Genomic DNA, 15,557 nt, shown 5'->3' with positions numbered 1-15,557 from the left:
AAGAAGAATCCAAGCAGAAAAATATATTGATATTATTTATTGTATGTTTAATTAGTCTGCACAGACCTTTATGATACGTTACCAGATTCAGTGACTTATGAGATCCATTTCTACCTTGCATTTCTTGTACTGAAGTTCTACCTCTAGAAAAACTATTTTAAGATCAGTAATGTAAATGGTCTATAAATATTTCATTTTTATATTTAAAATAACACAGGATTTTTAGTGCAATAGAGAGTTTCTTACCTTTCCAGAAGATTATGAATTGCTTTGAAGAGCAGGGTCCTACACTCATAGGAAAGTCCATTCTCCCACAATCCTTCTTCCACCACTACAAAAACATAAACATCAACAGGCTCAGAAGAAGTACAGGAAGTACAGATATTTCACTAAACACAACTCCAACATTTTTTTTTTTATTTCCAACAGCAACATGTTTCATAAAGCTATTTCAATTACTGAACACACTGCCAAACTAGATTTCAACTTTACTAGCTGAAGACCCCAGCTTTGAATTTAAATTGTAGGAAGAAAACATAACTACATAAAAGCAAACACATTTGTTGATAGTAAAGTATTCAATGTTGAGAGTGTGGGGGGAGGAGTTCATGATCATTCTTTGCTGACAGATCCTTTGGAATTTATGTGCAGATGCAGATAGCGTGAATCATTAAAGGAGTAAAATCAATTTATACAACTTAAGAAATATTAAGAACTCTGCCAAACTCTCAGTCATATGCAATTGAAGTTCCTGCATTGTACTGACTGAAACTATGCAATGAAAATGTACAGTAGATTTTTATTCCAAAAATCAAAACTGAAAACTTGATAACAGAACTGCAGAAATTTATGAGAGTGAAAAAAAAAAAAAAAGCTATTCATCTATCTCACTGGAATGCAGCATCATCTAGCCACCTGAATGAATATCTAAAGGATCTACAAACCTCAGAAATACCTGCTGTCCTCATTCCACTGATTTTGGATTCTAAAACTACCAAGAGTAAGAACATTTTTGGCATACCTGTTCTAGATTCTGTACCTCCTGGGTGCAAAAGATTTAATCTCAGCCACAGTGTAAAAGCAAATGATTAAATAACTTTGTCAAGGAATAATGGATTTGTTAATTGTCTGCATTTTGTCATTTCAATTTAACAGGAATACTCCACAGATCTTAAGAAATGCAAACACAAAACTCTACAGCATGTTAAGAACCGAATACTTAACATCTCTCCTTGGCCGATTTAAAGGATGAAACCTTCCAACAGCATATCTACCTTGATCGTTATCTAAGTATAGTTTACTCTACATTAGGTGTTTAAAGTAAAACTTCTAAGGAGTTTCTGCTGTATGAAAAATATTGTCAACAGTCTTCAAACTGCAGCTTCAAAGCCTCAAAACGCAGCATTGTTCATTATTTTGCTTCTTCTCCCAGGAATCCTAAGTCATATACCTCAAACAAGAAGAGGCACATTTTGCTGAACGTGTAATGTCATGATATGCTAATACTGGTAACAGCGTCTCTCTTTTTACAGAATGAATAAGCCAAGGCTTTAGTACCTAAATCACCTTATCGAATACCACAGTTACTTTCTCAGAAGAATTGAAAGGCAGACTTGTGCTTCTGGGCAAAAGTATAAGCCAAACATCTTTCCCTATAAAACCATTAAAGGCCTTTTTAATGCTTGCAAAGGCTTACTGTTACTAAATATGTAGTGTGCCATACAAATCTAACTACACACTTCTTCACATGAACTCAGATTTCACTTTTAAAACAGTATTATTAAAAAAAAATCATTCATTTTGAGAACTTATGTCTATATAGTTCATAGCTACTGAAACCTAAGAAACTGCCTCATGAATGTATGGTCTTGCACTCAAAAACTACAGAGTTATCAAGTATATACTGTAACATGTAGCTACTTAGGAGAGATATCACACCTGATTTCATTCCCATGAAAACAGACACATCAACACAATTCTTTTTTTTAAACAGTCACAAAATTGGCAGAATTTGTACCAACAGTCAAAAGAAACTCGCTTACGTGGCACTGAGCAATTCTCAAGTTTCACACTTAATCCCATTAGAGCATCTGTGCCAGACACAAGCATTGCATCTGCACTAAGATCTTCATGCAAAATGAGAGGGACAGCAATCCATTCCATGTTTTCACAGGAAACTTCTCACAGCCCCTTCTGGTGTTCCAGATCATAACTTGCTGTCTCTCTTTTCTTCTGTTTCTAAGTATGCACAACAGACTACTGGGACCCAATTAAAGAACAGCTCTTATCACCTCTCAGAACCACTTTCTGCCAGTATAATTTTGCCATTTACTCCAGAAGAAATGAGTTCAGATCATATTGTTTTATAAGTTCCAATGTAAAACGATTTTAACCCTACAGAACATCACTACCAAATTCGTTAGGTCCTTGGCATTGCCTGTATCATTTTGCCCTGGACAGCTGCGTGCGCTACAGCTCCTCTGTGGGCTCTGTGGTCCTGTTCTTGTAATTAATACTTCCTTATCCTACTGAAAACGTTCATCAAGTTCAAACAAGTGAGAGCCCGTACACATGCCTGTTACCATGAAAATGGGGACAAGGGGGATTAGGACTGCAGAATTTCACTTCCTTTCTGCTCTCCGGCTTCCTGATCCAGTTTTCCTAAGAAAAGGGCTTAAATAACTGGAACAAATTACAGCTTCGAGATGCAAATGGTGACCAGTAACAAAACTTGGCAAAGCACTAAAGCTTAGACTCTGCCATTTGCAAAGTTCCTCCCATTGTAACAACAGATCTAGATTTTAGATGTTGAAGAATATTTTGAATTCCTTACACAAGACTGAAGACTAGGAAATAATTGTTGCTCTCTGTCTGTCTGCACAATGATTTGTAATGCTTTTAACACTCGGTGCTTTCAACTTAAGCCCTCCCCTCCAGTTTTTCAGCACTGCCTGGCAGCATTTTCAGGCACGCAGCTAACAAAAAGCAGGTGCTGCTCAGGTTCAGAAACAAGCTTGTGCCAAGCACCTACATCCTGTCCTGAAGGTATGCTCTGTTACTGTGGTTGAAACATTTCTCTCTAGAGGCAGCAAATTTGGCACTATACTACAGCTGTGAAAGTCATCTTACCCAAAAAATAATAATTTGGACCAAGAACCACATAAAGACTGAATTTAAGTAAGAGAAAAAGGATGAGAGAGCAGGTAAGTACTTCTTCCTCCATGGAAATCAGAGTTTGGAGAAGCAACAAAGCAAATGGGACAAAACTGCCAGTTTGTGGCTTTCAGATTGGGCTGACAACAGCAGGCTGGTGGAACAGACCCGTCTCTGAAGCCTGTGTGTCATCTCCTCCACCTTTAATGACTAATGGAGCCATCTTACACTTCTTTTTATTTCTGCCAATAGCTTTAAATAATAGAATGAAAACAATAGCCAGTGTCCAGTCATCACATTATCATAAAATTAACTCCTTCTTCCAAAATTAAATATCTATACTGTTTTTACATTACTTTCCAGGACCTGAGTAGAAAACCATTACTGATGGCATCTGTTTTTTGCAGCAATCCCATTTTGAGCTGGGCATCAGACTGGGAGTCCTAGCCCCTTCCCACCTGTGCGATCTTGTGAGATTTACTGACACTATACTGGGATAGACGCAGGCATCCCCACGCTTACATGTGTCCTCCTGTATGTCTGTATATGCTGACAACCTTACCTTATCCTCTGCATATGTACACTTGTCCTTGGCTACTCTGGCACATGAGCAGCTCATCCTTTCCAGTAAAAACAGGCAGAGGAGTTTATCCCCTTCTCGCTGTCTGCCCTGTGAGAGAGGTGATTTAAACACTACATTTCCCAAAACTAAGCACAACTATTGTTTTGGTTTATAAAATGAAGTCACCTCCTGGAATAAACAAACTATTATTGCTCAGTCTGTACAGATCTGAGGGGCAGGGAGATAACACTGTGATCTCTCTGCCATTAACTGGAACTCCATAAACTGCTTGGTTGAGATACTCAGTCTAACTGTCCTTACTACATCATTCTCACACTCTTTAAACCCCACAAAGAAAAGAGAAAGCCAAAGAAGCATATGGATCTAAAGAGAAGTGTGAAATTTTCAACTTAAAAAGATTCAATAGCCAGTTCCATACAAGAACCTTGTGTTCACATCTGAAGAGAACTCATTGCTGTAATCCATACAAGAAATGAAAATAGCAAAATAGAATTTTCATGTAAAAGATGATAAAACACCAAAACAATGTTTTAACAGTTAAAATGGCAAAAAAAATACTTCAGTGTAAACTGACATGGCACTCTGTAGCGAACCCCAAAGTTAGTTCAGCTGCGCACCTGCCAATTACCAGTATCCAAGGTATGTGAGCAGACAGGATTAAGTTAAAAACCTTTTGCTTGCAACACCTGAAAGAGAACCTAACACACTGTTTCTCAGGTGAAGTTGCACAGAAAAAATGCTTCTTTATTTTCTCATTGCTGAGACATTAACAGGAAAACCCAAAAAGGAAAAATGCATATTTGACAGTCGTCATGCAGGTTACGACTTGGGGGCTAAGGACCTGCTGCCGGTCTCTACAGAATGGGAATTCATCAATAGTCTCCATGTATAAAGCTTTTAAGTATGTTTGTTATCATTTTGTTTTCACCGGCTCCAAAAATGAACAGAACGTTTGTGCTGGTTTTAACTTCATCCTTACAGATCAGATGTTAAATTAAAGGAAACTACAATAATTTAGACTTGTATTGTACGTTTATAATTTAAACATACATTAATGAGCAACTTAGTTGGTTTGGAGTCTTTTTACTTTTAAATCACAGGAGCATTAAGGACTTCAAAGTGTCCAACGATTTTTATGAAGCCAGCCATGTTCTCAAAAAAGCCATTATAAAATTTTCAAGGAGAAAAGTCACAGCAAAATATCAAAGCAAATACTTCAATAATTTTAGGTCTCCCAGCAGAGACACTGGAAAGATAATAAGATCTCTGTTCTGCTTCAGTGACCAAACTGACATATTTTACTTAAAAGAACTAGAGGAAGGAAGGAGAGAAAGCAAGTGGAGACAGTGTGGGCATTGCAGAGATAGTTATACCTTTAAGAAATTCAGCCACCCACATTTTAATAATTCAGGTCACACTGCCTTATGCAGTTAAAAAGTGGAATTAGTTTCAAAGAATACATATTTCCTCAGAGCTATGTTACATATTTCCTTTTAATGTATCGTATTGCAGCAACAGCTGAAATGAACGTCTAGACATCAAAAACAGTCTTTATCCCCACCTACTGCTTTTTTACCTCAGGCATCAAAACTAATGAAACCTATTATCCAGAACATTGAGTTCAGTAACCACATTGGCCACTGCAAATATGAAAAAACACTCTGGGACAAGACCAGTTATTCAGCCATTAAAATTACTGAAAATCAATTTCTTGCTGCACACTGCAGAAATACTGATAGATTAAAGCAGGACACATGGGACAAGGAGATTACTTCGAGGGAAGATTACTATGTCAAACTGCTAAGGACAGGGAGTTACTCGGCTACTTAGGATTCACATTTGGAGCAGTGCATGTTCCCCTTTACTCTTTGATATTTTGTCCCTTTCACCACGAAACACGAAGAACGTGGCTTCTCTTCCTTCCCTGTAGACACAACTTTTGAAAACACATCACTAAACAATTCAAATAAAATCAGAAATTCAATTACTAAAAGCAAGCATTTCATTTTAATTTTTATTAACTGTGCTCTGAAAACAATATTTCAGAGGCCAACCAGCATTTCTTCTCAAGAACTGAGTTAACAGAGTAACAAAGCAATGCAATGGTACATTAATTCTGAAAAACTGTATTACACCCATAAAAATCCAATTAAATGCAATGCTATTGATCGATCATTGTTATACTGCCATTGATCACCTTGTAAAATCTGTGTTTGAAGTCATTAGTGATTAAATTGACTTATTACTAAATCAGATTCAACCCACTTAGAGATCTAATTTCCTTGCACTGGTTATGATTGTAGGGAAATTGTACTGCTAACTCTTACAGGACTGAGAATTCATCTTGTCTCTCCATCTCCCAGTCAATTCATCACCAAAAAAGAACCAACCCAGAGGAAATGCTCACCGGAATGATCTATTTGTTTTCATTTATTTGCAAACAGAACTTACGTGCAGCTCTGAAAATACGCGCTGCCGATCCACAGAAGCACGTACAACAAACGTCCCAACAAGGCATCCCTGCCCGCCTGAGTCCCGCACCGCGGGGCCGGGGCAATCAGAATCTTAATGAAGACTCTTGCCTGACATTGCTTGTCAGATGTGACTCCAGTTTGCATTTCAATGGACCACGAGGTCCATCTAGGCACTAGAATTTTCTGGCAGAGCTGACTATAAAAGTAAAATTGTAGCACTTCAGAAAAAAAGATAAATAAAATCTTCAAAGGCAACAGCTGTTGAATATCACAGGAATACTACAACGCTTTAATTGTTGCGCACTGAAACAAAAATTAGCATAATAGCTATTTATTGAAAAACAGATGGTAGGTAAGTATCTACACTTAGATTATGTTGGCGCTACTTGCGGCAGTTACTTCCTCCCTCCTGTGAGGTTTAAAATCATTTTAACAAATATACATTAGGTCTTGCATTGCCTCCCCTCTTCCTGTCCCGGTCTCACATTCTGCTACACCTGGATGGTCTTTCTGACTTTGTCATCAAACACCACAATTCAGATATTAATAGAGAAATTTTTGCACTCTCGCAATCAGCTACGTAACATCTGAAAGGGCACAAGAAACAAACTGGTCACATAAAATTTCTGCTTCTTTAGAAGTTGTCTACAAAATATTCTAAAAATCACGGGGTAATATCTAACTTCTCCAAAACCAAAATTATTATCCATGAAGTCAGTAAAAACATTTGTGTAATTATAGCTCAAGTCTGCTTTCTATGTAGGAATGCAAAATTAGCTACAGCAGAGAGCTGAGCAGCTCGCTTCAGAGATGTAAATGTTTCCAAATAAAATAGTTACGCTTGCTGTGTGGTTTTTGCTTTGAATGCCTTTCACAATCACCAGCGCTGTCTCAAGAAAGAGTGAACATAAATAGGGCACAATTTTGTATGCAGTTTATGCTGCTTACAGCAAAGTGGGAAGCTGTTTGCAGTGTCAAACCTGCCCTTATACTCCAGCAGATCCCCCAAAATCCTTCAATTAAAATGTTTCATTTACCTCCTCCCCCTTTTTTAAAGTAGTTTAATTTTCAGGCTACCTTATATTCTCCGCAGAAGCCCTTCCTATAGAAGGAAAGCCAAAAACCACGTTGACCATAGTGAAAACGGTCTACGAGTACAGAGAGGTTCTCACTGTCTTCCTCTCAAGAGTCTGGGGGTAAGGATGCCACCAAGAAAGCAGCACTCTCATAGAGCTACTCCGGGGAATTTCCGGCATTTCCTCCCACATTTCTGAACTCTTTCCTTCCCATTATAGCTCATTTTTGTCTTCAACTCTTTGGTACGAGAGCATTAAGTAGTAGTTACTCAGAAGAATGCAGAAGCAAGCCAAAGTCATATTTTATTTTTTAAAATATGAATATGCTCCCAGGAATTTCATTTGTTCTCTTCTTCCCCCTTCAGATCTCCACAGTTTCTTCATTTCTTTCCATTTCATTGACTTCCAGGCAGTGCAACCCTTGTTCCCCACACTAGCTGCAGCCCCCAGTTTCTGCCTCTTCATCTTCCTAGTTTAAAAGAAAATACATGTACCAAATCTGCATCAGTACGGTCTTCTTCTCTCCACCGATAATGGAGAAAATGCAGACCTTTATTTGTCTTTTCTAAAGACAAACGTTTGGCACCACCCATGGGAGGGGCCCTGCGGGATGCAACAGGACATAGAGGGCAGCAAGCCTCTTCCAGGAGGGATTCGGACAAGTGCAGCCACCAGAGGAACACGAAGATTGTTCTTAGAAAAAATACGGTTTGTATTAATCCATACTTGGAAAGGGAAAGGAACCGAAAGCCTTTCCTCATTTGTAAAGTATGTGAGACGTCACTCCCGACAAGCAGATGGAGTGCTTTGGAAAGCAGCACAGGGATGTTCTTTGCCCTCTCCTCAAGCACGGGTTTGCCTTCAATCTGACCACACGGCTCAGGACGGAGGGCTCCATTTCAACCTGCAACCCACCGAGCCCCTGAGAAGCCCTCTCCTCGCCTCCCGTGAGCAATCCGTGCAGCCGGAGCAATGCAGGGAACTCATCAGCATTCCTCCCACCCCCTCGCAGCCTGTGTTCATGCTTCCACAAGCGTCCTGAGGAGCGCTTTCCAGGAGGCTCAGCCTGGCTGAGGGCACTGCGCAGTGTGACCAAGAGAACACGGAAACACGATTCATTAACCATGCCTGGAGAGATAACAACGGGACCGCTTCTTGCTGCCTTTCATTGCTCACATTTCAATGGGGCGAATGCATTCCTGCTGCACAACAAGCGCACTTCCAGGGAAAAACACGATCATCTTTAAGACAGCCTTCTTTTTTTTGTTGGTTTTCAGCCTTACAATATGCTTGCAGGCTACCACACTTTTTAATTGATACGTTAAGATTATAAATGGAATATAGACACAAGATCTCTAAATAGCTCTCTGGATGTCTTGCAGAGATTCATGGGTGTGATGCTGCCAGGTCCCTCCGTGGCCACTTGTACCTTCCTCCCACTTCCTCCCACCCAGCCAGCCTGGGCTTTGGGGAACAACCAGCTACGAGGTTCCATCTCAGTTGTATGCTTGTATTTGTAACTGAGGAAATATCTGGATTCCCGTTCTCCAAAATCTGAGTTTATTTTTTTGCATAAGAATTAAAATTGCGCTCATTTCCTTCTCGTTCACACATCCTTCTGGTCCTGTCATCCTGCTCTACCTGAACTACTTACAGCTTCTGCATTATGGTTTCCTTCTTTTCCTTCATGCTTTTTAATCTAATCATTATAGAAGTTACCATTTTCAAAGGGTCGTCTTTAACTTTTTTGTAACCCATTACGAGAAGCCTGCATTTTGACTTGAGGAATTCCGGAAAATATTTTGGAGCAGCTGCTCCTTTTAAACACCCATCATGTCACACAGACACAGAACTAATGGTCACAGGAGTGGACTACAGCACCAAGCTCAGGATACGCAGAACATCCAAGCGAAGTCCTCCTCTTAGTACTTTCTGAAACCTAGAAAAAGCATTGCTCAAGCACATTTGCTTCTTGTTTATACATCACTTGAAAATAATGTTTCCTGCCTAGCTACTGGAATTCATTATAACAGGGTACACAGGAGTGAAGTACAAAATTGACTTTGCGAATTGTTTACAGAGGAACTTGCTGAAGGAGAAGTTGAAGCCATTTCAACAACAACAAAAAAACCAACCACATACAAGCACAATAACACAACTCCCAAAACACTGCCTACCAGCCCCAAATATGCAAGTAGAGAGTAAACGCAAACAATAAGAACAAATTTAATACTGCTGGTTCTGCTTGCTTGGTTTTTTGTTTGTTGTGTGATGTTTTTTTGGAAGAAATGAAGCTAAGCAGTAAGTTTCAGCTACAGGAGTGATGTATACTTGAGAAGCAGGGGGTCTTGCTTAAGCAGTAGCCTATAAACATCGCAAGAATGTTTATGGTCAGACTTGGTGCTTATAATCCAAGTACTGTAACAGAATAAACAGTAAGTTCCCAGAGTCCCAGTTTTGCTACTGATTTTTTTTCCAAAAAAAAAATAAAAAAAGAATATGCATCTTCAGCTCAGGTATTAAGAACAGAAGTGGTTCAAATGAAACTTCTTTTCAAAAATGTGACAGTACCAACAGCTGCTCTCATACACATCTTTTTTGAGAGGACAGCAAACTTTCAAAACCACAGCCACAGAACAAAAGGCTAAAAAAAACCCTTCAGAAACAACACAACCAGATTTTTGTCATTTTGTTTATTCTGTACAGGATTTTAGTGCTCCCCAAGAAGCATACCAAAATATTTTGTGCTCTTCTGTGAGCACAAGTTTCCCGTAGTTCGCCACTATTTAATCTGAGCTAGAGTGAAATGCCAGCTTTTTTGCAATAGCATCATCTATCGAGCCCTCCCAAGGAAGCTGCTCCTGGGGCAGCTGTGTCAGGTTTGTTCATCCACTTCTGGCATCTCCTGATAAAGATCCAGCAGAGGGAGCTACGCGTAGCCCGTTCTTGGGCTGCCCCAGGACCTGGTTTTCAGATTGAAAAAAAAAAAGGGGGGGATGCAAGATCACAGATGCTAAAAACGTATCTTCTGACAGAAATGACCAATCAATAGCAAATATATAAAAAGTACGCCAATTCCGAGTAGGAAAAGTTTAATCACCTTTTTTTTTAAGCCATAGAAAACAGCTTTCAAAGCAGAGTAACTTTCCTGAAAAAAAAAAAAAAGACCTAGTCCCTAGTGTCTGGTACCAAATCTGCATAACGGCCCCTTGAGAAAGGCTAAATAAGTTTAGTCAAAATCCAAAGATACCTGAAAATACTCAAATATCTATTAAGCCTTGCGGAATTAAGGGCCATGCGGAGTGCGAAAGACCACAGCTCACAAACACGGTCTTTCCTGGAAAGTTTCAAGATTTCTGAGTTTAAGTTCTCAGTTAAGCAGGACAATGTGATGATAGGAGACTGACTCTGAGGCGACGTGTTTCTGTTTGGTGTTTTTTAACTAACACTGAGCCTCACTAAAGCGGCCGGTTTTTACCATCGTGATGAAGGCAGCACCTCCCAACACAGAAAGCTTCAGCTACAAACCTAACCGCTGCAGATGTGCCCAGACTCTTCCACCTCCTTCCCAGGCTCACTGAGATGGCAAGCACAACACACGGCTGTTGTAGGGCCGGCCTGATGAAAAGGAGGGACAAACACCCCAAACCACCGTTAGCAACAAGCTCCCTAGTGAAAAACAAGCCCCCTCCCGCCCCACCCCACCAAGTGCTTTTTTCAAGCTGGGAAAACTACAGATGCTCCTTCTGCCAGAGATTGAAGGACAAATTGGGAACCCACACGTGATTTTCCTTAAATGGAAGGTATTACAGGGAAAAAAAAAAAGATAATCAAGATGACAGAACTTAGCTCCCATAGGGGGATAGCACTGCAGACAGAAAAAAATACTGAAGATTTGAAAGCTGTTCTGGAAATATGCAAATCCTTGGAAATATGCACAAGTATCAAGATTTTACAGACTACGTGAGACCATTGTCATAATCAGCAAGACTGAATGGACAACTTATTTAGTAATTGTTTAAAGCCAGTCCTGTTCTGTAGAGACATCCCCAACCCCTACAGGTGTTGGTGCAGGTAGGAGGTGGGACAGGAGGAGGCTCCCCAATGAGCACAGGGTCTGGCAGAACCAGAACCTCCTTCCCAGGAAGGGAGGACAGAGGACTTTCTATGCAACCAAAAGCAATGCAACTTGAGACTCCCTTTTGTACTTGGGACTGTGTTTAAAAATCAGTTTAATAACATTTGAGACAGCCCATCCACAAAACAATCCCTTTCCCAGGCGTTTCCTGCGCTTGCTGCTGGAGTTATTTCACACGGCTGTGTTTCAATAGGAGCTATCTCCTCACGGCTGGTTCTGCAATGCAAATGTAATATGTAGTTCGCTTTACAGTCAGTTGCCATGGATATTAATGTGATGTCATAAATTGTTATATCTTCATTGCAGAAACAAAGTGAAAGGGTTTGCTAGCAGCAGAAAATCAAGAACTCATCTAAGGAATCATATTTAAGAAGCAACTCTTGTACAAGTCAAAGGCACGGATTTATACTTCAGAACTGTTGCATGTTTCTTTCACTGCATAAGAATGGTTTAAAGATTACAAGTTACCTATTTAATTTTACCCACAGAGAGGGGACTCCCCAGCACCAAATACAACAATATTTCTGCAGTTTATCTGTTCACCATGGCTGAGAATGGTTGGGTGTGAACTCTCACCTCATGTACCGGGCAGTGGCTACACGCCCGTGATGCCTGTGACCTCTTTCCTCTTTTTTCCTTTATTTTAAGCTACTTTTTGGCCCATTCATTTTATCTATTGCATAAAACTTGCCACGTCAGAAGCAAGGAAACTGCAAGGACTTCACTTCTGAAAAATCAGGGTTGCTGACTGCCCTTAAAAATAATTACCATACACACATTCCTGCATTTTTGCTCTTTAAGGACTCCAGGAAGATAAAATTCATCTTTGTTTTATTAAAACAGTAGTTAAGATTAGGAGAAGTTCATCTACTTTATCTGCACACATACACAAAGAAAGAATAATTTAGCTCAGAGAAAAGTATAACATAGTACAAAGCACACCCAGTGTTCATAGTCCATTTACATCTTTTAGGATGAAGAGAGAATCCAGGATTTCTCTCATTTTCAATTAGTCAAGCCCTTGTTTAATCTTTTTCCCAAACAGTTTAGCTTTTCTCAAAGTGGATTTAATGAAGTCCACACACAGCAACTAGGGAATGAATGGGCACTTCTGCCTGCTCAGAGATGCTGACCTGCCAAGCAATACGCTACGTGGGATTCAGAGCCTTCACACGACGCAGGAATCATCGCACACCCATTGAGTGCCCCCTCGGTCACTGACACATCCAAGCCTAAGTTCAATGACAAGCAACTCATCTGCTTCCAGTGGTACATAAAGTGTTAAAACGTTCCTACCCTCTTAAAACTTACTTGAATTCTGTATTAAAAAATAAAATAAATCCAAGTCCTTCCATTCAAATTGGCCATCCAATAGAAAAGAGGACAGATCAGATCTTTCATGATTTAAGATTACTTTCCCTTGTCTAATCTGTAGCTTCTGCTTCTCTGCTCAGTCTAATGAGGAGTCTTAACCTTTTCCTGGAAGTCTCTCCCTGCTTAGCTCTCCATCATAATTCATTACATACATTTCTTCCCATGCCCACAGCAATTTATGGGAAAGAAGAACATGGAAAAAAAAGGAAATACATAAAGAACCACTTGCCATTCAAATCTCTCCAAACCTCAAATGGCTTCTGAACAGCTGAACGGATAAAAACATTTTTTTCTTTGACATCTTAAAACTGAGAAAGGCATTCTGTAACTACAGCTCCCCTGGTCTTTGGAAGATATTATAACTCCTTGTCTTATCACTTGCTTATGAGATCTGGTACTGGCAGTAAAACACACAACGAACAGTAACCCTTCCAGATCAACAGAAAGCACAATACCGCATGGTGAGGTGCGCTTTTTTGGGAGGTTACCGTTGGCATCAGATCTACAGCAGGTGCACACATGTATCAGGTGTTTTAGAGCAATATAATATATAATGTCTGAATTATAGGGATTATTAGTGCATTTTATTAATCCATATAATACGTATAACTCTGCATTCAGAAAGGGTCACCTACACACTGTGTTCCTGCTCCTGTTTCTGATTCAGAGGCTTAAAAAGGCAAACCAGCCACCAGCTGCCATCATCCCATCTAGCATCTAGCAGTCATTTTCAGGATATTGGGAACAAAGGGCAGAAGCTAAATGTCATATGCAAGAATCTAACTGGGGAAAAGCGGGCAGGCCTTGGGGTCTCGCCTTCCACCTGCCAGACTTCAAACACATGCGGAGGGTTAGTTTAAAACCAAAGGCAAGGCAAAAATCACGGACAACTCAGCCACAGTCTCAGATTTGTTCCTGAAGTGCAACCTTTCGGAAACGAGGAGGGTTACCACCCCTCACCTGGCTGAAACTTCTTTTCCTCACACTGGGATTGTGTTACCCGTTCCCGTTTAGTGAAATCAAGGTTGTGGATCCACATTAACCACTCACTTTTGTGACACTTTTGGGTCAGGATGGCTGAGTTAGATTCCTAGTCCCTTCATGCAGTTACTTGAGAAATGCTGCATCTCTGCTGCGGGACTGACTGCCAGCCGAAACTCAGCCGTGTTGACAAGGTGAATAACAGCTACTGCAACAAGGAATAATATTAAGAATTGACCCTCCCTCAAGGATAAGGCTATCCCTCCTGCAATCCCAAGCCCAGTGTCAAAGAGTAATAAAAAGCAGGCAAGTCTACAAGACCACCTCCAAACCCCAAGAACACACAGTGTAGTGCCATGCAGAAACACCAAACAGAAATGGCACCAAGAATTGCACAGCCACTTGAGGAACACCTGCAGGACGCAACCCGAGGTGGAGGTCCCAACGCTGGCAGATGTGCCCCGGTCACAGTGCCCAGGCTCTGCCAGCCAGCCCCTGGAACAGACCCAGGCAAAGCCACCCGAGGACCCACGGTGCGGCCACAGCCATGCAGCTCCTCGCCTCCAAGTGCTTCTGTGCATCTGGCTCTGTGCTCCGTTGCATAAGGACACAAAAACGGTGCTTTTCCAAAACTTATTAAAAAATGAGGCTTTATTTTATTAAAAAATGTACCCCTGTTTGAAAACACAGCTTTAAAGAGATTGTAATTCAGCCCACTTCATTTTTCCTTAATATTTCAGTAAATAACAACCATCTATTTATGCATACTGAAAGAAAGACCTTAGCTGTCAAGCAGAAGGACCTACGCACAGAGCTCTTTGCAAAGACTTAATTGAAATTAGAGCTGACACTGTGATCCCAGCAATCTTCGCATGCCCTAAGCCGAAACTCTGTTCTGGCTGACCATGCAGCCCATGTCGCCGTGCATTAGCTTCAGATAGCGCTCACGCTGCAGTGAAGTGTTTCGTCCTTTTGTGCTTGCCTTAGGCCACAGCCTCCTTTCACATACATCAAACCATCTCCGCTGGACACTCCAGAAATTTAACAAGCAATCCAGGATGCTGACTAAGATGGGGAATCTGTGAGATCATTAAAAAAACGCAAGAGAAAAACGAAGTAAAAATCTGTTGCCAGGATGTCTTAACTGACAAGTAAATGCTGTAAAGGACATTTTGCCTTTCTGTCAAAGATTCTTGTGACAAAAATACACACACGTTCACCTATACACCCAACAGACTACCTGCAAGAACTGTACGTGTTCTTCGTGTAGTCAAAAATCAGCTGGTTTTATGATAAATTAGTCCCTGAAATCCTCCCCTACAGAGGATGGAAGCAAAAAAGCCGTACCTTGATGACTTTGTCATGCAATAGAAGCAAAAAGCAACTCCTAAATTCATACACAAACGTTCCCATCATTGCTAAATACCAGTCACAGAGCTCATGTTTAAGCTGTAAACTAACCATGAGAAGTCCCCATCTGAAATACCACATCAAGCTGGCAGCCCTGCTCAGCTTGATCTTTCTTGGCCAAAGCACTCCACTAGCTTGTAACACTTAAACCTAATCTGACAGCAAATGAGGCTTCCGACGGAAAATTACTGAAAGGCTGGGTTTTGCTTATTTTTTCCCCCAAGGAGAAAATAAAGGGACCAGAAATGTATCTTGTTGAATATTTACTCAAGTACATATTTCCCTATTCTGGTCAAAAGGAATTATCAAACAAAAGATCAATAACAAACATTACTGACAATCACATTTGTTTTCTTTTACACTTTCCT

The 15,557-nt window shown here is 40.4% G+C and overlaps 1 protein-coding gene across 1 annotated transcript in view; it reads right to left on the bottom strand.

The window, feature by feature from the left end:
- MED13L (mediator complex subunit 13L) overlaps positions 1 to 15,557 on the bottom strand; it is a 200,046-nt gene that overhangs the window by 98,020 nt on the left and 86,469 nt on the right. The window contains exon 5 of the mRNA XM_035340127.1: positions 247 to 331. Within this exon, the coding sequence (XP_035196018.1) occupies positions 247 to 331 (85 nt within the window). The remainder of the gene's footprint in view (positions 1 to 246; positions 332 to 15,557) is intronic.

This window comes from Oxyura jamaicensis, chromosome 15, assembly GCF_011077185.1.
Source record: "Oxyura jamaicensis isolate SHBP4307 breed ruddy duck chromosome 15, BPBGC_Ojam_1.0, whole genome shotgun sequence".
NCBI lineage: Eukaryota > Metazoa > Chordata > Aves > Anseriformes > Anatidae > Oxyura > Oxyura jamaicensis.
The sequence above is the reverse complement of the archived record's forward strand: the minus strand, read 5'-3'. Positions and strand labels throughout refer to the sequence as shown.